This window comes from Rissa tridactyla, chromosome 1, assembly GCF_028500815.1.
Source record: "Rissa tridactyla isolate bRisTri1 chromosome 1, bRisTri1.patW.cur.20221130, whole genome shotgun sequence".
NCBI classification, from domain to species: domain Eukaryota; kingdom Metazoa; phylum Chordata; class Aves; order Charadriiformes; family Laridae; genus Rissa; species Rissa tridactyla.
Window position 1 is genome coordinate 202,772,270 of NC_071466.1, and position 25,367 is coordinate 202,797,636.

Below are 25,367 nucleotides of genomic sequence, written 5' to 3' on the forward strand. Positions count from 1 at the left end.
ACCACAAATTCCCACCCTGGACAAAGGATTCAAAAGCATTTCAGTTACTCTGCATCTTTTACATAGTTATCTACAAACGGATTTATTTAACTAATGCTAGATATCAAGATCAAACATTTTGGGCAAAAAAGTTAAAATACATTAAATCAACACATTAAAAAAAATTGGTAAGGTTGTAAAATATTTAAACCCAACTGTGAGAATCCTCAAAGGTTTTTTTACTACACATTCGTCTGCTTAGTAATCCCTTCTTTTGTTATAATGAGCATTAGAGGGGGACACTTGCTGGGAAGTAATGTTACAATGGAAGATTAATTAAGAAACATGAGAACCATTTGCAGTTAGTTCTAAGAAATTATTTGGAAACACATTTTCTCTCTTTTTCTCACTGTCTCCAGTGACTATAAGATTTTACATAAGCAGTGCCAGTTAACTCAAGGGAAAGACTGTCCTGTTTAGGGAAAGAAGGGTATTCAAATCTTCAGGGTACAATAATGCTGCAGTCAGCAACGCACACTTTCACTTCATGCACTTTCAGTTATCTAACCTACCTGCTTCCTCTCTGGATGTTGGGACATAGAGTAGGAGCCTCACTTAGGTGCTCGGAGTCACCCGTCAGAAGACCCCTCTCCCTCTTATTTGATTATGTAGGAGTTCTGTGAGGACTTAAAGCTGCGTGACAAAAGTTGCGTGGTCAACATTTCAACACCAGCCTTCATTGGAGAATCGCGGTCTTACATCAGATAGATAGTACACTGCTTTGGGCTACTTTGCTACGTCACTTATACCTAGAGCTGATCTGATAATGAAGAAACATGGAGCGGAAAAGTCAAGTGCTGAAGGACTGCAACTGCAACAGCTGGAAAGCTGTTCTGAAGAAGATACTGCATAAAACTTTCTTAACAAGGGAACATGAGGTGTAGTTAGTCTGAAGAGTGGTTGTTACAAAGTTACAAAAAAGGGAAATCGTCAAGGCTTTTCCTTCTTTAATCTTCAGTTTCTGATGCATGGAGGAAGTCCGCTTGTTCTGCACTTCCTTCACTTCCTAGAGAAGAAACTAAGCTCCAAGAAACTCATTCTCATGACCTTTTAAGAAATAATAATAATAATGCCCTATAATTCTTTGAAAGTATCGTATTGTTCAGAAATTCAAATAAATTAGTTCAAGGTTTTCAAATGTTGACAGTCAAAATGCAATATTTAGACACTGTAAATCTAGAGTCATGTGCATCTCAGCTCTCATTTCCCTGCTTACTTTGCCTTCATCAAAGAAAGAACTGATGCTTTATTTTATGACCCTTTGAAATGTGTTTTAGCTTTATCTGCAGAAAATAATTTGAGGAAAGGAAGATTTCTTATGTTGAAAAATAGTTAATTGAAGCTGCCATGTCACTTTTCCTGATTCTACTAACTACTGCTAACTACCAGACTCAATATATCAAACATAAAGAAAAGTGAAGTCTTTTCCTTTAAATCCAGATACTGCTGTGGAAGAGTAAAAGTAAGGGTGGTACAGGAAATATCATATGTTAGAAAAATAAAAGTAAAAGTGATTTGGTTATGTCATGCCTGAAACAACTTCTTAGACATAGTATTAACAAGTTAAACATTTACACTAGATGGAAATGTCAACAAAATAAAAAGGATCATTTCCAGTGATGAAATGAGTTAAAAAAATCTTTCAGTCCGTCATCTGTTATATTAGCTGTGGAGGCACGCACTTAAAATATAGATATTTTTGCTATGAAGATTTTAATCTAATTTTGTTACAAGAAGCAATTATTTCTTATCAGAAATACAGGGACTATCACAAAAATAAAACATTCTGTTCAGTAAGTTCATTCAGTTTAATTGGTGATATTTTAAAGCAGATCTTTTCACTTTTATAATATTATAGCTGTTGATTCTATAAACACCCTCGGGAAATTAAAGGTGTTAGAAAGAAAAAAACTTGGTTCAGTTTTAATACTGGGCTCCTAATATCTCCTCTGAGGACTCTCCACATTGCTGTGCAAATAGCAATTGAGCGTTGGTACCCTGAAAAAATGTTAGGCTAAAGATAACTCAGTAAGGAAACACTGCAGGAGGAGATTTATGTAGAATGTTAATGGCTGTTTTGTAAACGGGTGCCTTTGCTCGCTGCAGCTCTGGCAGCGAGTCAGAGGGAAGGGAGCGAGGGAGGCTGCGTTGCTGCAGAGATGCCCCAGGAGCACAGGGAGCACCTGCAGCTCTGCGTCCCTCCTCGAGGGTTTGTCGCTACTTACTCACAAAACCTCATCAGGCAGCTCCAAGGGCAACAGTGGCTACTAGTAGAAAATGCTCATCGATTCCCCCATCACCTCTAAAATATCTGAGGAAGACAAGATGGTGCTTTTCTTTTGCACTAAAAATGATGGCGGTTGTAGCAATGACACCACAAGCTGGGCCTAAAAGACAAAACATCAACAGCTGAGTAAGCTGCTCCAATAACTGTGAATTTGATTCACTTGGGACAGCAAGAGGCTTGTGATTCCCTTGCAAAAGGGCAATGGCTTCTAGCAGCAGCCTGTATGGAAGGGCCAGTGGTAGAGGAAGGGTGGCAGCAACCAGATCATCGCATCCTCCACATCAGCCTGGCTTTCTGCATCCTTCTCCTTTCGCTATCTGTCCCTGTACCACCCTCTCCCTCTTTCCTGCCAGCACTGGGCAGCCTGGGGCATGGAGAGCAGCTGCCCTGGCGCTCCTAGGGAGGAGGAGGCCCTGCAGGAGGGCTCTGTGGCCTTGCCAGGAGGCGGCAAACCACCCCTGTGGTGGCCATTGCCTGCCCTCTCCAGCCCCAGCACCGCACACCACAGCCTGCCCTCCTTTCTCAGCAGCAGAAAATGAACTGGGTTGGCGGCAGCCGGTGAGTGAAACTCTTCAAAGGCTGCCAGAAATGGCTCCATGCTGAGCCAGTGTCCCCTCACGGACTGGGCACAGCCATGGTGTGTGTGACAGCCCTGGTGACCCTTCACAGACCAGATACAGCCATGGTGTGTGTGACAGCCCTGGTGTCCCTTCACAGACCAGATACAGCCAATGGTGTGTGTGACAGCCCTGATGTCCCCTCACAGATGGGTAAATCCATGGTGTGTGTGACAGCCCTGGTGTCCCCTCATGGAACAGGTACAGCCATGCTGTGTGTGACAGCCCCGGTGTCCCATCACAGACCAGATACAGCCATGGTATGAGTGATAGCCCTGGTGTCCCCTCACAGACCAGCCGCGCTGTCCCCACCTGAAGCAGTCTGTGTGGGGACACACAGATGCCCTCCCACACCAGGCAGGGTGTGTCACGTTTGGGCCTCATGACTCTCTGCAGGCTGGGGCTGGGGGAGGCCATCCCGCCTGGGCCTTTCCTCACGCCCTGACAAATGGCAGTGGTTATCATTTGGAAAGATGTATAGTTACTGAGATTCACTGAAATAGTAAAATGATCACCAACTGAGTTGTAATGTTAAAAAAAAAAAGGATAATATTCAGTTTCTTTAGGTGCTGTGCCATCTGCCTATTTACTAGAAACTTAAACCCCACAGATTTGGTGAACCATTTGAAAGTGGCTTTGCTAAACACAGTTTTATAACCATTCTCATTCTACGCAGAATCAAACTAAAACAATGCCTTACCCATCTGGAAGTCTTCCGAGCAAAATGAGGTTTCTGAACGTTGCCTTTGTGAAGCAGGGGGAAGGGAGAGCTTCAGTTTGGAAAAAAACCAAAACCGACCACAACTTTGTCCTAAATGCCTGTCTATCATACTGTTCTGTCTGTAAGAAAAAGCAAAGTGTAGGAGTATTGCATGCAAATAGCAAATCATTCTGCTGTTTTCTGATACTGTTAATTACCTGTCAGGATTCCTCAGGTGAGTCTGGGATTTGCATCAGAAAAACTGTCCTTTACTGGAGCTTCTACCTACTGCAAGGGTAAATGTTATGTGCAGATGTTTAGAAAATGTTCTAACTTTAAGCACAGTGTAAAAAAAAAAAAAAAAGGTAATTCCAAGGGGATAGTCCATATTTCTAACTCTCAAAAAAAAGTCCTAATCTTACTGACCCCAGGACTGCAGCCATGCTCACCCTGCTCATAAAATTGAACTAAGCTCCAATTTTATGCACCATGTCCTGTAGGCAATTAATTTAAGACTATGTTTAACAAGTGAGATATGTAGTTTAAGGTATAACTGTCTCCTATATTGCATTACTTAACAGCAGCTTGATAAAACTTGTAGTGTCATTTTACAAAATGTTCACAATATTCTGTAAAGTCCCAAAAGGTAGAAACTTGTACTGTGCTCCTTTATTTTCTTTGCTAGCATGGCTTTGCAGTGTGACAAAGAAAATTAGGAGAAATGAATATATTGACAAAGATATAATGTTTTAAGAAATTAAGAATTGATTAAATGTTGCATTACAGGTTGAATGTCCAAAATGTTTTCCTTCTGAATGTTCGATGTATTTGGTATCCTTAAGATAGAATGTGGTCCTATCCTTTCCTGAGTAAACTGGGATCAAAGTGACTTCACTGGAGACATGTTGACTTTACTACCTGAAATTTTGATCCAACATAACATAACATAACATAACATAACATAACATAACATAACATAACATAACATAACATAACATAACGTACACATAACATAACGTAACACACCACACCACACCACGTGTCCTAAATTCTCAATACAATTCTCAATTGGTGAGAAATTCAAGCCGTGACTCAATATTATACTCTCACAACTAAAACAATAATTATTTGCATGTTTCAGGAGCAGAATCGTATTAAAGCAGGAAAGGAGAAAGCAAAAGGTAAGCAGTTCTAGCCATCTTGGATTTTATAGTTAAATAAATGCTTTAGTTTATTCACTTAGGAAAAACTTTCAAAGCATTTGGAGTGAGACTCAAAACTGTAGCGTAACACTTGTAATGTGTTTTCTTGACTACATGTAACTTCTAAGTCTAGGTTTACCACACTGAATTCCAGCAGGAAGAGGAGAGAGGAGGAGAAGGCATGAATGAATGAATGAATGAATGAATGTGCCCTACTTAAGTTTTACTGAATAAATTCTGTTACTATATTTTGTTGGTATGTGCTGACACACAGGATTGCTTGAAGCCTCACAGTGACAACACGTGATCAGCTAGCCTAACACACATATGCACAGCTATTTTCCTGGGCTACATAAAAGAATGTTAGGGTCACTGAAGTATTTTATTCTGGTATTGGCAAAAGTAGGGCAGCTTATTTGTATTTTGAATGTGAAAATGAAATAATAGAATCAAATTTATCTCTAGCATAGCAGAAGACATTTCAAACAGGAAAGAGAGAAAACAGTAAGAGAAGATAGTTGTAACTATAGTAAGAGGAGGCAGTTTCCTCCTCAGCAGCAAGGAAAAACCAGACAGTATGGGGAAGCTCCACCACCGAAGCTGGTACCCCACAATGCTCAGAGCAGATGCGCTGGCATATACAGGAGGTGGGAAAACAGGCTGACGGTATGGAGACAATCTCTGAAATTAAAAATTTTACCTGAGGGAATGTGGGAACAACGAGCAGCTTGTTACCCCCATCGCTTTCCCAGTCTCCTGGAGACCCGTGAGTTCTGAAAATATGTGTTTTCTCAGGGATTTATTGGTCTAAGCCACATGATTTATGTTATAACTATGTAATTTGCTTCAGTGGAGGAGAGGAAACAGGAAAGGATCCAACACAGGATTGTTTTTAGTAATTTAGTCCTAGATTACTAAATTACTAAACACAGTGGTAATTTTGTAATTGCCATTACACAATTAATAGTAATTTTGTAATTTAGAGGTGATGGGAAGAAAATGTCTGGGACATTGAAGGATATGGATACGTTTTGAGAGTGTGGACTCCAAAGCAATATGAATTTTGAAGTGTTGATTTGAACACAGGCTGAATTTACCTTACTGCAGATATTCTTAACTGAAGAACAGGTATTTTCCAAAGATGATAGCATCCTAGAAAGGTAAAGATTGTGATATAGTAAATTATACTGGAAAATAGTTACCAACAAGCACGTTGAGTATATTAACTACATGTAACCTGCAATCACAAGAGGAACTGCATTTCAGAAGAAAAGCTATTTTGTGTCATAGCCTTCAGTTTTCAATATCCCTCTTGTCATTAAAATAAAAAAATCTTACTGTTTTGATTTATTCATCTGCTGTGCTTGGTGGTAATGACTTTAGGATGATTATTAATGGTCTCCTACAAAATGGAGATTTTTATGTCCCAAATTTTCCATATTTATCCACCTCACACATTCAGAGTGCTCCTTGCGACAAAAAGATTTTCCAAAGTCCCAGTCTTAGAGATTTTTCTGCTTTATTTTTTTCTCTTTTTTTTTTTGTCACAAGACTATTTTCTTTGTCGAGAAAGACAAATTTGGAGAACAATGAACTCTTTGTGTCATTATAGATGGCCATGTGTATGTAATCTTGCTGATTTATTTGCCTACTAGCTTATAAGCTGCCTAAAATGCCCAAGTTTAATTTTTTTCTTAGACTTTTTCCTTGCAGCATTGTGGTATGTCTTTTATTTTAAAGAAATATTTTTAATGATCATACACAAAGTTTGAGGCATGACTGTTTAAGGACTGAGATTTTCGCATCAAGAGAACAGTTATTTATTTTGAGTATGATCAAATTGTACTTGCAGTCTTTTTCAAGGCAATAAAAGTAAACTAAATAACAGTAGACAGGGTGTGAGCACTCAGAGAGATTTAATCATGTGCTTTTATTACTAGGAATTGTTTACTAAGAATTATATATGCTGCTAACCTGTTGTTGAAGCTTCTGTCAAAAACTTATTCTCTCTTTTGAAAAATTTAGGAATTCTTTGAAAAGAGGAAGCTTAAATCAAAGATGAAGCTTCTGGGAGTATCGTCTCCTAAAAGTTCATCAGTCAGTTTAGATCTCCTCAATCTGTATGTTGTTAACCAGATATCAACCACAAAAGACAACAGAGGTGAGTTTAGTGTAACAGTGTTCTGATTTATGAAGTCAGACTTATGAAGTTAATCTTATGAAGTTCAACAAGGCCAAGTGCAAGGTCCCACACTTGGGTCGGAACAATCCTCGTTATCAATACAGGCTGAGGGATGACGTAACAGAGAGTAGCCCTGCGGAAAAGGACTTGGGGGTACTGGTGGATGAAAAGCTGGACATGAGCCAACAATGCGTGCTTGCAGCCCAGAAAGTCAATCGCATCCTGGGCTGCATCAAAAGAACCGTGGCCAGCAGATCCAGAGAGGTGATTCTCCCCCTCTACTCTGCTCTCGTGAGGCCCCACCTGGAGTACTGCATCCAGCTCTGGAGCCCCCAGCATGAGAAGGACACGGACCTGTTGGAGTGGGTCCAGAGGAGGGCCATGAAGATGATCAAAGGGCTGGAGCTCCTCTCCTGTGAAGGCAGACTGAGAGAGTTGGGGTTGTTCAGCCTGGAGAAGAGAAGGTTCCAGGGAGATCTAATAGCGACCTTCCAGTACCTGAAGGGGGCCTGTAAGAAAGCTGGGGAGGGGCTGTTTACAAGGGCAATTGGACGAGGGGCAATGGTTTTAAACTAGAGCAGGGTAGGTTTAGATTAGACATGAGGAAGAAGTTCTTCGCAATGAGGGTGGTGAGACACTGGCACAGGTTGCCCAGGGAGGTGGTGGAGGCCCTATACCTGGAGACATTCAAGGCCAGGCTTGATGGGGCTCTGATCAATCTGATCTAGTTAAAGATGTCCCTGCTTACTGCAGGGGGTTGGACTAGATGTCCTTTAAAGGTCCCTTTCAACCCAACACATTCTATGATTCTATGACTTCAGAGTTAACAAAATCAGTTATCCTTAATTATTACTGCTATATTTTAGTACTTGTTCTTCCACTTATAACTTAATGCTTGAATAAGTGTTGTTTCATTTTTAAAATAAAAAATTGTAAGTAAATACAAAAATAATGATTGAATAAAAAGTCAGGACAAAAGAGCAATCAAATAACCTTGGCTATTGCCTACTTCATCTTTAAAGTCTGGTACACTTATGTACCTTCCTCATTCCATCCGTTAATTTTACCCTACATCCATTTCTTTTTCCCTTTGCCATTGGATGGGTCCATTTGTATTCCAGTTCATTTTTCATAACTTTTGGGGGCATTTGGAATAATCTGTCAGTTCTACCCAGAGTATCTTTCTTAAAATACATCATTACACTCCTAAAAAACATCTCTACAACTTAAGTCCTAACTCTTATGCTCTGTGAAATATTCATAAACCAGATTGCAGAGAATTTGTTGTCCTATGCTCAGGAGGATTAGAAGGTGATTGAGGAGGGCAGCAGAGCCTGTCTACACACGGCAGCTGACCATAAATAATTTTATACTGTAATGCCCTTTAAAATAGAGCGCTTGCATTGTTAGTAACAGAGAAACCAAAATATATGACTTTAAATGGATTAGAAACATAAACCAAGGGCTTTTGTACTCTAATGAAAATTCAGGAAGCTCAAAACTTTCTCTAAGACCAGTGCTGACATTCCAAATAATTTCATTGCAGAGAACGTGAGGAAGCCAGTCCACGTTGATATCACTGAGGATGTAAAAATACCTGTTAGGAGGCACAACATAGAGCTTCCCACATCACCACTACGTACACAACATATGTCAGACTTAGGTGACATCCAGGACAGGTACTTGTAGAAAGTAGGCAGTAGTTAAGCTATAAAGAAGTTCTGGAAAAGGTATTTCATGATGGTCTTATATTTGGGGTATTAAGTAAACATAAATATACCATTCTAAGATGAAGACGTTTCACAACCATTCCTGGCATTCCGGTGATGCTCTTACTATGAGAGAGTAAATAAATGTATTCTAAATAAAAACTATATATGAAGATGAGAGATTTAAACAAAAATAATGTTTCTTTACTCATGTCAGGTACATACACTAAGTTTATCTCACAGAGCAGGCTATTCAAATAGCATTTTCCACTTACGCTGTTTTTCCATCTGACACCCTGAAGTGACTGACTCACACACTGGCTGCTTATAACTGCTTAAGAATCAGGCCTTTTTAAGATATGTGGAAAAATATTCTTAAATTATTTTAAAATTAGTAGTTAGAATATTTTTAAACTTCTAGATCTTATATTTCATGAGCTGGTTTTATGCATCTTATAAGGTTACAAAAGCAAGTATTGGACAGCAGAAGGCAGCATCTCTCAGAGAAAGGAAAATACCAGCATAATGTAAGTAAGTTTATTGTCCTTGCTGATGTAAAGCTAAAAATGTGCAGCAATGAATGTATTTTTAAGTGATTTTTCAGAGTGACCAAATCCCATTGATACTGAAACAGGTAGTCTTCCTCTTTAAGGCTATATTGACATGTTATTTGCCAGTCACATTTTATATTTGTTCCTTCCATTTCTTACATATTTTTTGGAAAGCTCACCTTGTTTTAGGCATTTTCCAAAATACTTCAGAATATCTGTGCTCTATGCTAGTCACAGAGGACAGAGATTACAGGAAAGAGACTGAGGCCAACAGCAGATAAATTAAAAATATGCAGAAATATGAAATGATGAACTGTGAGAAGCATAGACAGAAGTGGGTCTTTAAGAGGAACTTAAGTACAAGTCTCTGCGGATACAATAGGGAAGTTCATACACTCATTGAGATTCCAGTGAAAAACATTCTCTCAATGGAATTTAAGTTTTCTTTTATGACCCATTCCACCATTGCGTAAAAAAACCAACCGAACAAAAAAACCCCCAAGTTAGTAAATCTGTTAGAAGACATTTAGTTTAGGTTACTAGGACTTGATTGATAACACAGCTCCATTGACTCCTGCTATTCATATCAGATAGGATTCTGAGGGTAAGATGCTTGCACAGTGTTGTTCTGTATGTTCTTGGCCCATTCATGTTGCAAATGCACATTTTGCTAGAGTGAGAAAGACAGATATTTTTCTAATGTTAGAATTTCCTTTTAAGTCAGGAAGAATTACTTAGTATGAGTGAAAAGTTTAGCTGTCTAGTGTGTTTCAGCCAAGATCACCATGATTTGCCACTACTTTTTGGATATTGCATTAAGTCGGCCTTCCCTATGACTCTTTCTCATTTAGCATGGCCAGAAATAACACATCAAAATGATAGCTAAGTTTCTCCCCAACTTCCACTTATATGGATATATTTACATCAGTTCATCAAAACACATCATAATGCAGTGTGCACACACAGAAAGCTAATTTAATATATGGATCAAAAAAATAGTCTAAGGCCTGTATGTTACAAAGAACAGTTTTTAAAATCTCCATAAGTTGAAGTATATCCAATTTAAGCAATTAAGATATATCCACTTTATTAAGCAGAAAGAGGGACTATGAAAGTGAAAATTTTCAGACTTCTGGAAACTTACAGTTTTTGTGGTACAAAGTTTTTGTGCAATTAATGTGCAAGGCTTTTCACGTCATTGGTATTTTGTGCTGCTTTCACTGGATAAACTGGATTACAGGCATCACTTCTGTGTAGCCGTGGATACAGTGGCATTTCATGAGTTTTGCCTTCAAATTTCTCCTTGTGTTCTGATCTGCTTGACATAGCATTGCTGGTATAACAACATGTTGGAGACCTCTCCTCAATGGAGTAAATTATTTTTCATTTTACTCCTTAAGAACCAAGTCAGCAGATTATTTACCTACACCTCTAAAGCTAAAAATGTATTTATAGACATCTCTCCTCAGGATAATATTTGTGTGCGTGCTTCAACTTAAGTAGGTACTTATGTGTTCCCTAAAATTAGCCCTTATTACCTTATGTTTTTAATGAAAAATCACATCAGAATACATGAAAATTTTCTCTTTCAGGTGATATATGTGCAGAGCTGTAAAAGATATAGAAAGGTTGATTACTTCTAACTTTATGCTTACACGAAAACAGTTTTAGATAAATGTCTCTTTGCTATGTTTCTTCTAGTTATCACAGGTAACAGAATTAACGTATGCTGATTCTAGTATGGAACATGAAGACAACATAGCGGGAGCTTTTAATGCTTGTCCATTGTCCTCTTCTGTTTTTTGGTCCTCTAACTGTACACAATTTTCAGAAGAAAATTTCAACACAAACATAATGGGCAACACTTGGAAACAGTCCTATGTAGAGTACCCGCAAAACCAGGTTTGATTAATATTTTGTCATTTCCGCAGAATTATTTTAAAGTAACTTTCATTTATTTGGGGTGTAAAATTAGTGTAATGGTGAAAATAATTATGAATTATAAACAGTTCTTGTAGGCTGGTGGCAATGAATATTCCATATATACAAATATTTTTCTGTTATTGTTATGAAATACAGTTAAAACTTGAGCTTTTGTTCCCTGAGCTCTCAGTATTGCTGATATCTGCAGAAAGAAATTTAGTCACATACTGCTGGCTTTCTTTTGTTTCTGGTTTGTAAAGAAAGTTGAAATGTATTACAGTTAAAAATGTAGCTTTCTTAAATGTACAATTAATATAACTGAGTATTGTATGATCCCAGGTGATCACTGTGACCTAATTTGTAATCATGGAGTGTCTCAGTGAGTAATATAGTTCTTACAGTATTCTCAATGTTCCTAAAAGGATTGAGAAAACCTGCTGTTTAGCTCAAGTTAAGTTTAAGAAATGATTGAAAGCTATTTGTTCTGATGCATGTTACTATTTTTTATTTTTTGTTAACTTTGGGGTTCTTAAAAGAAGCATCCTTAGAAATGTAATAGTAAACATAAGGGGGCTCTCATAATATGCTTTATTTTTAGGAAATATATTATATATTGAAAAGAATAAAACGAATTCTACATGTATCATTAGCGATATTTTAAAGTCTTGAGTTAAGTGACGAATGAGTACTTCAGGGCTTCAGAAGGGGAGATATTGGGTTGTTCAGGGAAGGAGTAGGCAGAAACCTACAGGAAGCTGACCTGAAGGAGCAAAGGAGCCCAAGAAACATGTTTTCAAACAGTCCACCTCAATGTGCAAGAGAATGAGAAGGTCCTGGAGGTCAGTTTGTCTGAATCAGGAAACTCCGGACTGAGCTCAAATGCAAAAAAAAAGTGTGGAAGGAGGGGTAGGCCACTCAGGAAGAATACAGAAGCATGCCCCGAGCTTGGAGGGGTGGCATTAGGATGGCCAGAGCTGAAACTCACAAGGTGTGAGAAGGGCAGCAAAGAGGACTGCTACAGGTATGTCATCAGCAAAAGGAAACCAAGGAAAATGCTGTCCACTGCTAAACAGAGTTGATGACATAGTGACAAAAGGACATGGAAAAGTCTGAGTCACACAAGACCTACTTTGCTTCAGGCTTTTCTGACAAGGTCTGCTCTCTGGCACATCTTCAAACTCAGTAGAGTTTGGGAGAGAGTGGTACAAAACAGTAATGAAGGATCAAGTTAGGAAATCCTTAGTAATCTGGCCACAAAGAAATACATGGGTCTGGACAAGGTGCATTCAAGTATATTGAGGGAGTTGGATGACACCACTGCAGGACACATGTCTATCATCTTTGAAAGACTGTGGTGATCAGAAAAGCGTCTCAGTGACAAGAAATACACAAATGTTATGCCCATCTGCAAAAACATAAGCATGATCTGGGGAAGTATCATCTCACCTCTGTCCCTGAAAGGATTATGGAACTAGACCTCCCGGAGGCAATTCCAAGGTACATGAAGAACAAGAAGGTCCCTGGGAACAGCCAGTATAGATTTACCAAGGCCATACTGCACCTGATGAATCTGTTTGCCTTCTGTGATGAAATGACTAGCTCTATCAATAAGGGAGAGCAGCAGATATATTATTTACCGTCATGTTAGGAAGGCTTTTGACAAGGTTTCCCATGGCATCCTAGTAGCCAAAGTGGGGAAGTATGAACCAGATGAGTGGAAAATAAGATAGGTAAAACCTGGCTGTTACCATCATGCTCAAAGTAGCCATCTGTGGGCTAAAGTCTAATTGGCAACAGCTCAGTAATGGCAGGGATTCTCAGAGATTGATACCGTCTGGTACATTTTCATTAGAAAGTTGGACAATGGGACAGAATGCACCCTCAGCATCTCAGCAGGTTCATGCAGAACACCAGAGTGTGAGAGTGATCATTACAGTAGCAGGGCTGCTACTCAGAGGGATCTTGACAAACAGAAGGCCACCAGGAACTTCATAGAGTTTAACAAGGAGACATACAAAGCCCAGCCTTGCACCTTAGAAGAAATAACCCCACATCTCAGTGCATGTGGGAACTGACTGAGTAGGCAGCAATTTTGCAGAGAAGGACCCAAGGGTGCTGGTGGATGACAAGTTGTACATAAGTCAACAGTGCACCCTTTTAGCAGTGATGGCCAGCTACATAGAGGGCTGTATTGGAAAGAGCACACCCAGCAGTCAAAGGCAAGTGATTATTTCCCCCTGAGCAGCATATGTGAGAACACATCTGAAATACCATGCCCAGTTTTGGGACCCCCAGTAGAAGAGAGAGATCAACAAACAGTAGCAAGATGAAAAAACTGTAGCAAGACGAACAAACTGTAGCAAGACCAATGAAGGGCCACAGAAATTGTCAGGGGATTGGAGCACATGATGAATGTAGAGAGACTGAGCGAAGAGGGCTTTCATAGCCTGGGAAAGAGAAAGCTATGGGTGTGTGGGGTAAACCAACTGCTGTCTTCCACAGTCTAAGCAGAGTCACAGACAGGACAGAGCCAGAGGTACACAGTGAAATGGCAAGAAGTAAAGGTCACAAGTTGCGACAATGGAAAGTCTGTTTGTATAGGAAAAAAATATTGTCACAAAAGGAGCTAAGCACAAGAAGAGGCCACCCAAACAGGTTGTGGCATCTCAGTCCTGAACAATCCTGAGCAATCTGTCCTAACCTTAAAGGTGGTCCTGCTTTGAGGAGGTTGGACTAGATACCTCTTGAGGTCCCTTCCAGTAAACAGCTCTCTATGATTATGTCATCTTCAGTGGAACTTCAGCTTGTTACAGGCTATCAAGATTGTTCATACGATGGGAGAATGGGGTGCTAAAAGGACATTTAGAATATTAACAGGTATACGCAAATATGGAAAAGTATGAGTTATACAGAACTCAATTGGGCTTTAAGGAGGTTTGGGTTTCTACTGTAAAGAAAAAAAGAAGTAAAAACAGCAAGAAAACATGTATATTGTTTGCAAACACAACTTTAATGTTTTAAACACTATTAACTATTACATATATTCAGAGTTTGACAGATTCTACTATTTTCTCAGCAAGGAAATAGTTCTGATCAAGACCCTTGGATTACAAAACATCCAAGCAGGTGTATTTTCAGGAAGTCTGATGCAGTGCCTCAGGAACTGTTTAAGCCATTGCATAGGTAGGCAGTGATTTTCCATTACAGAGAGAGATAACAGTCAAGTTTAAGTAAGAAAAATACTAAGATAATATGAAGCTTATTGCTACTTGATTTTTCACTGATTTTTAGTGTTTTTCAAATAGATATTGAAATTAAATGGGAAGTCTGAACATACCGAGCTATTTAAATATGCTGAAAGGCATCATGATGTGAATTTTAGGTAGGCGGTTGGAACCGTGAGCTATTTTTCGCTTGTGTCACAAATATGATGGTGTTGCTGAATTCACCCTGAGTGAAAAGCACAGATTTACTAAGAGGTCACTGGGAGCTGGCCCAGCTGTCATTAGTTCTGGTCACTGTTGCAAGTGCTTTTGCTGATGACCTTGATACTGCAGCAATTGAGCAACTTCTCCACCTGCATTGTTTACATTTGAGATTCCAGGAACAAAGCATTTTCTTTCCTTTTCTTTCATATGCAATCCTACTATAGCTTGTTTGTTGGTTTTTTGTTGTGTTTTTTTTTTAGAATTGGTTCAATAATACTTTTATGAGAATATACACTTTGGTTTTAAAAAGAATGGATGGAAATCTAGAATATATTTATTTTTGTATGTGCTGACTAAAAATCTTTTTAATCACAGAGAGTTTAGGGCCAGACTGTTATTTCAGTTCCTTTCCAGGGGCTCTTGCCTGGGATCTAGGAGTCTTACAGGGCTAATCTTCCTTTACTCTTTTTATTCTGTAAGCCTGCTGCCTGGTTACAAGTTCCTATCATTCTCTAGCTTTGGATCAATAGAGCCATACAAGGCCATATGTTATACTGCTGTTCCTGAAGTACCTACAGCCTGTTTGCCTGGGGAGTCAAGTGACTGATAAGCTCACTGACCACACGATAACTACATGAACAGATCAGCTTCCAGTCTTAGACACCTTCACTTTCTCTTTCTCTCTTCTCCTAGCTTCTCTCAGCTTTCTTCAGCAAAACCTAAAATGAGGATAACGTTCACCTTGCTGTCTGTCTTGGTGAACTCCCAATTAATATCTTTACATTAAAGCCCTAACTAACCTTGCCTTGCCTACATCTCGCCTTTCATTTCTCCACAGGTCCTCAGGCCTGCCCTCATCTGCTTATGGCACCTCCCATAGGTCTCTGCCCATTCATGGTTCACTAACAACATCTTCTTTCCAACTGTTTTTCAAATCCGTTTCTTTGTATCATCAGCCTCGTTTTGTCCTCATCCATTTTAGCTATAAATTTTTATACCTCAAGAGTTCTTCTGGAAAGGGAGTTTCTTTCCCTGCACGTGAAAGTAGAGTGTAAACTTATACAGTTGTTTAATGTAATTATAACATACTGATGATGTAATCAATGTGCATACATCTGAGAGCTGTGGCACCTCAAGATCACTAAATATTAAATAAAAATTTTAGATGTGTTATTTCCTCATCTACTATTAACTTTTACTTAGCATTACAAAGTGTTCAGCTGGAGTGAAGAAGGAGCCTCTGAATTGCTTCACAAAATGGTTTTATCTTCCTCACATAGATCTATCCAAGTTTCTCCAGAAACAAACTCTAGTGTGTTTAGCCCTTTAAAACTGTTCTGTAAGTAGAGGACACTACTTTCTCATTTAAATTCTCTAGGATCTTTATCCAGTTCTGAGTATTTGCTGATCAAAACATTACAGAATTTTTTCTCCAGTAAGAGTTTTCTGTACTACATTTCAGTTTTCCAGTTCCATTGATAACATTTCTCAAAAATTTTTAAAGAAAGGGCATTTTTTGAATGACCTTTGCCAACTCTGTGCTTCAGAAGCCTCTCAACTTTTTGCTCAGATTTTCTGAAAGGTCAGTCAGCAGATCAAGCCTAGAAAAAAAGCAGCAAAAATGTTAGGCTGAGAGTCAAGTAAGTGACAGCATGGTAGCTTTCACACTAATGATGCTAGCATGATAGCGTCTTCAAAACCACCGCTATCAGAAGTGGGTTAGGGAAGCAGGGGCAAAATGAAATGTCTGACTGGCCTCCTGACAGTGGAATAGAAAAATTCGGTGCTGAATTTGGATTACTGACCTCAAGTGCAAATGGAAGTCACTTGGTAAAGAGACCAGGAATGAAGCAGTACACACAGCTTATTATGGGCTTTTAGTACAGGAGAGAAATGTAGTCTTGAAGAACAAACTATTTCTGTGAACAAAAGAAGCAGTCTTCCTCGTTTTCTTTTTTTCTCTCTTTTTTTTTTTTTTCCTCTCTCTTTTTTTGTTTCCCCAAAGTGGACTTCTTTGGTCAGCTGGTGGAGCAGCAGTGACATACTGTGGCTGATTTTATAAATCGCAGTTCCCTGCTCAGGAGGATGTGCTCCATGTCTTGGTATGTTTGGAGACATCATGAAATTGAATGCTTTTTATATAACCTTACTGTAAAGTGGAATTAAAATACAGGACACTTTTTCAGTTGAAATAATGTACATTTGTGACAAAAGCAAGTGTAATGGGCAGTAAAGTCTTTGAGAGTTTTGTCATCGGGTTATAATTTACTGTGTTAGCAGTTGGTATTTCACTTATATACTGAGCAAACTGTTTTTTCTTTTCTACTCCCCAAACCCTGCACCCCAGGCTAGACTTTATGAATTCTGCCAGGAAAAATCCAGTGATGATGACCAGTAACGAATCAGAAAACAGTGAAGGAATAAAAGAACCGTTGTTTGATGTTGTGAAAGAAACTGCAGAACTAAAAGCTCCCCAAGATTGTTCCTTTCTGGCACTGTTTGAAGATGAGAGCCAACCAATCCATGCTAATCCTTCCACAAAACATTTTAATCCTTTCGTTAACCAAAGCAGTACTGAGATTTTTTTCATTGATCCTGATGATAGAAATCAAATGACCAACAGAAATTATCCTTATGATACTAGAGAGGCTTATCCTGCAATCAATGCAAAAAGATCTGTAGGCAGACACCTTGAAAGCATTTTCACAGCTCCAGAACAGATTTTGCTTAAAAGTAACAATGCCTCAAGTGCAAGCTACAAGAAAACCAGTGGACTTCATAAAACCTACCTGCAGGACTGTCATGAGCAACAGCACTACCTCATACCCTGTGAAAACAAAGAAAAACCTGCAAACCTTGAAAAAAATGGTGAGTGTCATTATGATAAGGACATATGTTCAGGTTTTTATTCTCCTTTCAAAGACATATGTTTTCATAACCAGAGATGTGTCTGCCCTGACCGAAAACGTGATGAATCTTCAGAATGCAGTAATATAATTTTAAATCCAATTATTAAAATTATTTTTAAAAGTTGACAGAAACATTTATTTTCAAATTGCATTTATGCTATTGCACCTTAAAATCAAGGTTTACATTTTATTTTAGAGACATTTGCTTATCACCATGATCAGCAGATTAACTTAAAGGAGAATGTGCAGAACTATTCAAGAAAGAAAAGGTGAGTGCCGTGCAAATTATTAATCTATTAACTGGTGATAATTGCAGAGACCTTGCTGAATTTAAGAGAACCTGCTAAGAGGACATGAAGGCAAAATTATAAATAGTATTACTGAGGACCCAAGTTTTCCCAGTGAAAATACTAGTGAATAATGTGAATAAACTTATGCACATTTAAGTCCTTTATACCATTGTTTATCTGCCTATAATGAGGAGGGGAAACCACTTACCAGAGAACTCTGTGTTTGCATCCCTCAGTGATGACGAGTCTGTGAAAGAATCAGTCTGGAGACAGAAAAAGCTCTTTGGATTTGAAGAGGTAACTTTTTAAAGAGACATATTTTTTGTCAAACCTACCATTCATTTGAGGTGGAGAAGGAATGTCCCCAACAGTTAGAAACTGAATTTAGCTTCTCTGAATTAACTTTTGTGGAAGCTGCCTTTCCTGCATTGTTTATATAGGGAACCCAGAAAGAACAGCTTCTACTTAAGTGGTTCAGATAGAAATCCCCTTCAGGTCCATAATTTACATGATTTGATTCACATCTAAGCTGATGCCTGAAATAAATTGCATAAATTACCCATTAACCCTTAGGATCAGATTCTGCAGGCAGTGCCCCGACATTATATGCAGGACACTTCAGTATGATAAAGAAGCTTTATGCCACTATACATATAAAGAATCTTGAAGTTATTTTGCCCATAGAAGTCACCCAGGTACATACAGTAGTGCTCAGGGGTTTTGTACCTCTTAAAATAGTTTGTGGTACAGTGTAGTGTCTCCTTTATGTAATGCAGAAACTGAATGTTCCTCACTTAACCTGAGGTACTGATCCAACTGAGCCCTCACTATTAACACTTACTTATTTTTAAAAGTTCACAGCAGCACAAGAGAAAGAGTATAAGGTTGGATTGAGTTCAAATCTTCACAAGATGGAGAAGGGTTAGTACCATTTATATATTATTAAGTAAAAAATCAGATTTTTCTCTACACGTGAAACTAAAACAGTTACTTTTAAAGCCAGGGAGATGTGTTTTGATCTTTTTAGGATGTTACATTTGGTGAGGGCTTGTATTTTTGATTCACACAGCACTGTATAAAGAAGACTAGCATTACCAGGTAACTAAGAACTATTTGTATTTGCTTTTCCTTGAAGAGATCAATTCAGGTTAACTTCTCTCTGGTGAGTATTATACACATATTTTTCATTGTCCCATTTCCTCCAAAGTTGTCCCCTAAACTGAAAAGCCAGCTCTGAAAGTAGGGGTAACTGCTAAAAAAAAATAAAATATATCCACGAGAAAGGTCAAGAATATTAATTTGAACACCACAACTCAAGTTTACCACCACCACCAGGCAGTAAAATGCCAAGAAAATACCAGTAATTTTCTTTCTTTCTATTCCTGCAGATCTCTGTTGGTTGGAAAAAATCTTGGACGTGTTTTTCTCTATTAATGAATGCCTTCATTAGATGTTTGACATGTGCCATTTTACTCATCTAGACTTTACTAGTCTTTATTCTCTTCCACTAGACTATATGCCGCAGTTCCACATGTGGACAGAGTGAGGGGAGTCAGCAGGGAGATCCCACGGCCTGTTTGCTCCCTCAGTAGCTGTAGGGGCAGCTGTGCTGGCTGCATTTCAGGGCAGAAGATCTCCCAGGGGCCTCCAAGAGAAAAAGACATAACTTGAATGGCAGCCAATGTGTGCAGGGAGTTTGCTCCCTTCTCTCCCTGCCCCTGGTCTGCAGAGTCCTCCGTCTTTTTGGGTAGCAGAGTTCTGCTCATCAATGGCATAGCTGGAGCTTTGAGGCACCCATCTCACACTTTCTGTTAAGACATGTTGCCCTGAAAGATGAATTGTCTACTGCCAAGATCTAGATTGACCTCACTAACACTTTATTCTTTAAACAGTACCTTAAAACGGCATCTTAAGTAGTAATATTTAATTCTACATGCTGTACTTGGGAGTTGGATATTTGGAGAATTTTTGGTGAGTAACCTTTCTTCCCTTTTTGTCTCGTTTTTCAGATGGGGAGTCGTCACTCAGCAGCCAGTCTCCCAGTTACTCCCCAAGGCAGGCAGAGAGCTGTTTCAGCTCTAGCCCTGACACAGTGAGTACTTGCCCCTTTATGAGTTTGCAGGGTACATTTGAATGATATCTGTTTGCCCGAGTCCATCTGAGGGTGGATGTAGCTGGAATCTTATTTATGGTTTTGTTTTGTGCAAGGCAACATCATGTGTGAGGAAGATAAGAAATGATTAGCTGTAAATTTTCCTAAGTAGTTTAACAGACGTGTGGTCTGGTCTCTTGATAATACCAGGCCTCGTGGAATTACAGTAATGTGACTGTGGGAAGAAGCTAAACAAGCTTCTCCTCTCATCCTTGATGTATAGCTGCCTTACATTACGTGCCTGTAAGGCAGGAGGATGTGACACACTGCGTGTTCTCAGCCATTCTCGACACAAAAATGCCCCAATGTAAGAATATAAATACTGTGTGAGAGTGAAGGTCCACCTTACCCACCTTGTCTTCAACAAAGGCCAGGAATACACCCCTGAAGAAATACTGAAAAAAAACCAAACAACCAAAACCAGACAGTTCTGGCCTTTCTTTTTATTTCATTAATTTATTTTTTAGTTAGTCATTGACTTAGTCCTTAGTTATTGAAATGTTTAAACAGTTGCATTCACACAATTCTGTTCAAACAGTCTGAAGAGGAAAACACAGTCAAAAAGAGGGAATATCTGAATGAACGGTGCTTGAAGAGAGACGATGCCAACCTAATCCCAGCCTCAGCAAGTACAGAGCCCCCCAGGACCTCTCGCACCAGAACCGGGCCTCTCCAGCCCAGCAGTATTTTGACTAGAGAAGAAGCAAACCATCTTCAGGAAAAAGACTCTATTTTACATGCCACAGAGGAGGAAAATAAAAGCCACACCGTCCCACCTGAGAGGAGCTCATTACACCACGCTCTTAAAAGTGAGCCTGTCACCCGCAGCACCGGGCGTGATGGTTGGTCGCAGACTGAGCGCTCTGTTACAGAAGTGGAGAAAGTGGATGTTGCCACCCAGTGCGGCACCCTGCGGGTGTGCAGCTGCGGGAGGTCCCTCCCCTCTGCCCGCAGCCCGGGGGGGCTCCCCCCTCCCAGCATCTCAGGCACCGCTGGAGGGCACAAAATGCCAGCACACGAGGCGCCGCCGCCCGCGGGCACCGGCGGCGCGGCAGGAACAGCGGCGTTTCCCTCCGGAGACGAGTGCCTGAGGCTGGCCGGCAGGAGGACTCTGGAGGCGCTCAACTACATTGGTATAATGAAGGAGAGGGATAAGCTGTGACGAACTAGAATAACACATAAGGAATACAGGACGTTTTGTCCTGTTCTCGGCATGTTTTGTTTAATTGGCATCTTCTGATTTTTCTAGCCTGGTTAGACAAAATATTTTTTTGCTGTTTGTTTGCTTTAAATTATTACTAACTGTGCATCTCTATCTACCTACTGCTATCTCTAACTATGGAGTTTGAGACAACTCCAATTTTGTTAACATAGGATTTTACAATAGCTTGGTAAATATAAACCTTAGGAATTAGATTGGCTTTCCCCCTTTCCATAGGATTCTCTAGTTTCGGATTAACTTTGCTTCTCTTGAAGGTAGTGGAAAGATTCTGTTCCACTTCGAAACATACTTGGTGTGGCTGTTAGTTCAGAACTATTGTCTGATTCTCATCCATTTTAACAGGCAAACTAGTCTTTGTCATACCTTTGTACTAAACATACAAAAGGGAAACAGCAGAAAAAGTACATCTGCACACAGATAATAAAATGTAATTTTAAAAGAATTAATTTTTTAATAAAAAAAAATGCAAAACACTAACCAAAACCTAATCTTCCTTCCACAGCAGATCTATTGATTCATTCTCTGGCTGTTAATACTGACAAATCTTTTCTGTGTTTCTGTATTTTGCCTGCAGATTCAACATCTGAAATGCATTCCTCTTCATTTCAGTGTTTGTGTGAAGCTACAAATCGCAACAAATAAAAATTTCTCATAATATTGTTTCTAGGTTATAGTCTTTCCATCTTAAAAAGTTCCTAGTAAAGTGTGCAGGGAGACTCCCTCTGCTACTGACGTCTTCTCCTTATATATCCATACACCTTTACTTATAAATACATACCTGTATCTATATATCTTACATGTGTCTGTGTGTGTGTATAGATATGAAAGTGTGTGTGTGTATAGGCTGGTGCTGGCCAGCTGGCTGCACGCAGGGAGCCTCTTCATTACAAACCGGTTTTGGGGAAAAGCAATGCTGGTGACCATTCCTTAAACAGCGCAGGAGCTCAGCTTTTATACGGTCAGAATGTTGTGCTTCCTCCCTTGGGGACAGCTATTTAAAGATTCACTGCCCTTATTCCCACCAGGTCGGTTTCTTTTATTTCTACATTTTGTCTTAAAGGATTTTGCAGACGAAGGGATGTGTGTCACCCAGCCCTGAGGAGACCCATCACCATTCTCTGTCTCCGTTCTCATCATCAAACCAGTGGCTGGGTTTTCTGCCGGCTTTGACTTTTGAAGCTAAGAGCCGTTTTAAAAAGAAGGTCTACGTTGGTCAAGCGAGCAATGGTTTATGGCTATGCCATTTTAAAAATAGCATCTCAGAAATTTTAGTGGACTTTTCTGTCTTAGAAGAAAATGGCACTGTCTTTTGTAGATATGAATTGCATATATGGGAAGTGGTTTGCACAGCCGGGCTTCTGAAATGTGTAACTATCATTTAGCCAATTCGCTGCCCCCTTCCTAAGGCTTGACATAAGCAGATTTTCTTTTTTAGGTTGCCTCAATTTATTGTCAAAGCAAGCTCCCTAGTAATTTTTATATCTGAAACTGCAGCGTTCATCTTCACAGGATGCTATAATTTTTTCAAATAACAGCTACGGTTTGCTGAAAGCTCAGCCATTACGGGTGGTTTGTGAGGCAGAGTCGTTTGCTCAGTGTGATGAAGCCCGGTCAGACTGTGCCACACCAGCAGCAGCCCGTGCTGGCCTGAACTGGGACATCCCTAAGGCACGTTTTCCCAGCAACACCCCGTACCTGGGACGCTCCCGTCAGCCTTTCCAGTGGCACCCGTCCAGCTTCACTCGCTTGCCCTGACAGACTCCTGCAGTATGCCCTGGCATTGGCTGGTGAATGGCATGTTACAGCTAAAAGCTCTGGCGCTGTGTACTTTAGATTTAAGTTTTTTTGATGAAACTGGCAGATGTAAAATTGCCACACAGCCAGAGAGCTCTCTGGTGGCTGTGCTCGGAGAGATGCCCCAACCCAAGGCAAGCTGCCATGAGCTTGCAATGGAAGTTACACTCCTGACTTCTGCGTTGCTGGGACTTTAACATTTTGGTTTGTTTTACAAAGTGCGCTGCCCAAGTTCAGGCAGATACTCCTGATCCGCAGAGCTGGCCCCTGAGTGGGACAGGTTCCCACTTGGTTCCTGTGAACCTTCCGGGCAAAGAGTGCAGGTCAGGACTGGGAAAAGACAGCTGGTTGCACCGTAGGCACACATACGCGTAGGGGTTTCAAATGAAGCCATGCCTCTTTATTAAGTTACCTCTCATATCTCGCATAGTTTAGAGCCTTTTGGTAGGTATACCTTATTTTCACTTCAGACACTAATATGGAAACTCTCAAGATCTGTCCAGTTCCAGCCAGGTTTCAGCCTAGATTGCACCATTTCCCAGTAAGGACTGAAATTACGCAGCTCGGTGCCAGACACACGTTTTCTGGCTGGCTGTACGTCAGAGCTGCACACATGCCTCTCTCTAATGCAATAATTCACCACTTGGGATATGTCAATCACCAGAGATAATCACATTCTGAAGCCTTGGGATGAGAGCGTATAAAATCCAATTACCTTACAATTTTTACCTGTAATTGCAAAGCAATCAGAAGAAAGAAAACGATCTTTGTAGTGGTATGTGTGCTGGCAATGATGACAAATAAGGCAGCATGCTGTTTTTAGCAACTAGGGAAGTATTTTGAAGTATTTACGCTGCTGTTATTGCATTAGAAGAGAATCATGCTTCCTCCTTATCTCAGTGCCGGTCTCCCTCTCTGCTCAGGTGCTTTCTTTCACCTGCTTTTTGTGGTGACTTTTGGGAAGAGCTCAGTTTGGTTTAATAGGAATCTCCTCTCTCTCAGTAGTAGCCTCAAATCGTGCTTTCTTCAGCTGATACTTCAGCAGCCAACGCTATTATTTAAGTCACTGGTATTTGTACCCTGCAGCAATGACCATTGTCCCGCCATACACGTCCAGGCACCACCAGCTTTCTCTGAGGAGCTGGGTAGGAAGAGACGCTCCTTGTTCATCCACCTCAGTCTTCCTGGAAGTGTGCTGAGCCTCAGGGCAGGCCACAGAAATGTAAATGGTTTTAGCTGTGCTTGGTGAGAATCGAGTTCTAAGTTGAGCTTTGCTGGGGCAAAGGACAGAAAGGTACCTGTAATTAACCAAAAACCAGGAGCATTGGTTTAGCCTTGGCACTTGAATGCTTCTAAATATAGATGGAAAGAAAGACTCTCACTGAAAACGTTACCCCAAGCTTCAGTCAGAAGCAATTTTAATATGCACCTGGTACCCTTTTTTTCCCCCCCCCCACAAAATCAGCTCTAATTAGAGTAATCTGCAAGGTAAGGATTCAGGCAAAGTATTCTGGGCAAGCACTGACAGAAGCTTTGTCTCATTAACGGGGCAGTTTATTGCTGGATGTAATTATGCCAAGAGCCTCCACGAGCTCTGTAGAAACCCTTATTTCATTTTCATGAAGGATTGTCATTGTAGGAAATTAGAAGCTTAAATCTTCACACAAGTGATTATTTCTTAGATAGAAACTGTGAATTGGCTTTTTAAGAGTTTTAGCAGAGAGCAGATTCAGGAAGAATGAGGCTTCCTGGAAAAAGCATTCAACGCTCCGCATCCAATGCCTCATCTGTTCCCAGCGAAGCGAATGACCTTCCTGCAACGCTTCTTCAGCCCCTTCTCACTGACAGCCTCTGGTGGGTTAGAGGTGACGGTCCCAGTTACCCGAATCAGAGCCAGCTTCTCCAGGGCTGGTGACACGGAACTCCAACAAGGTCTCATCGCTCCGTGAGCTGAATACCGAGCGCTCTCCCCCTCCCCCAGCCACACTGCTGTAAATTCACACCCCACGCCCAGACGGTGCTCATGCTGGGTGCGGCAGCTCTCTGGATGCGGAACCCAACGGAGAGGAAATTGCAGGCAGCTCCGGCGCCGAACGCAGGCGGCTGCAGGGGATGGCGAGGCACCTGCTCCGTCTGAGGCCAGGGGGAATCCTGGGCCAAAAGACCGAGGGGTGGAGAGTCAGTGAAGATAAGGCAGGGGGCTGCAAGAGGGCCGTTGTTTTATTTAATAGAGCTGCAATAAAACATTTCCAAGTCAACCGCGTTTGTGCACGCTTGCACAGAGGGCTGTGATTTACTGCCGCTGTGTCACGCTCAGCACACGGGGGCTGCCCGGGTCAAAGGACCCAGAACTGCGGCCGCT

At 40.4% G+C, this 25,367-nt stretch overlaps 1 protein-coding gene across 1 annotated transcript; it reads left to right on the plus strand.

The window, feature by feature from the left end:
* The first annotated feature begins 2,960 nt into the window (after nt 1-2,960).
* C1H12orf40 (chromosome 1 C12orf40 homolog) lies at nt 2,961-21,600 on the plus strand. Its single transcript, XM_054202357.1, has 14 exons — nt 2,961-3,144; nt 3,869-3,878; nt 4,785-4,824; nt 6,871-7,006; nt 8,574-8,706; nt 9,197-9,263; nt 10,989-11,189; nt 14,287-14,393; nt 16,986-17,506; nt 17,744-17,816; nt 18,074-18,134; nt 18,692-18,758; nt 19,847-19,929; nt 20,528-21,600. The coding sequence occupies exons 1-14, from the start codon at nt 2,961-2,963 to the stop codon at nt 21,149-21,151; spliced, it is 2,307 nt and encodes a 768-aa protein (XP_054058332.1). The 3' UTR covers nt 21,152-21,600.
* The last annotated feature ends 3,767 nt before the right edge of the window (nt 21,601-25,367 follow it).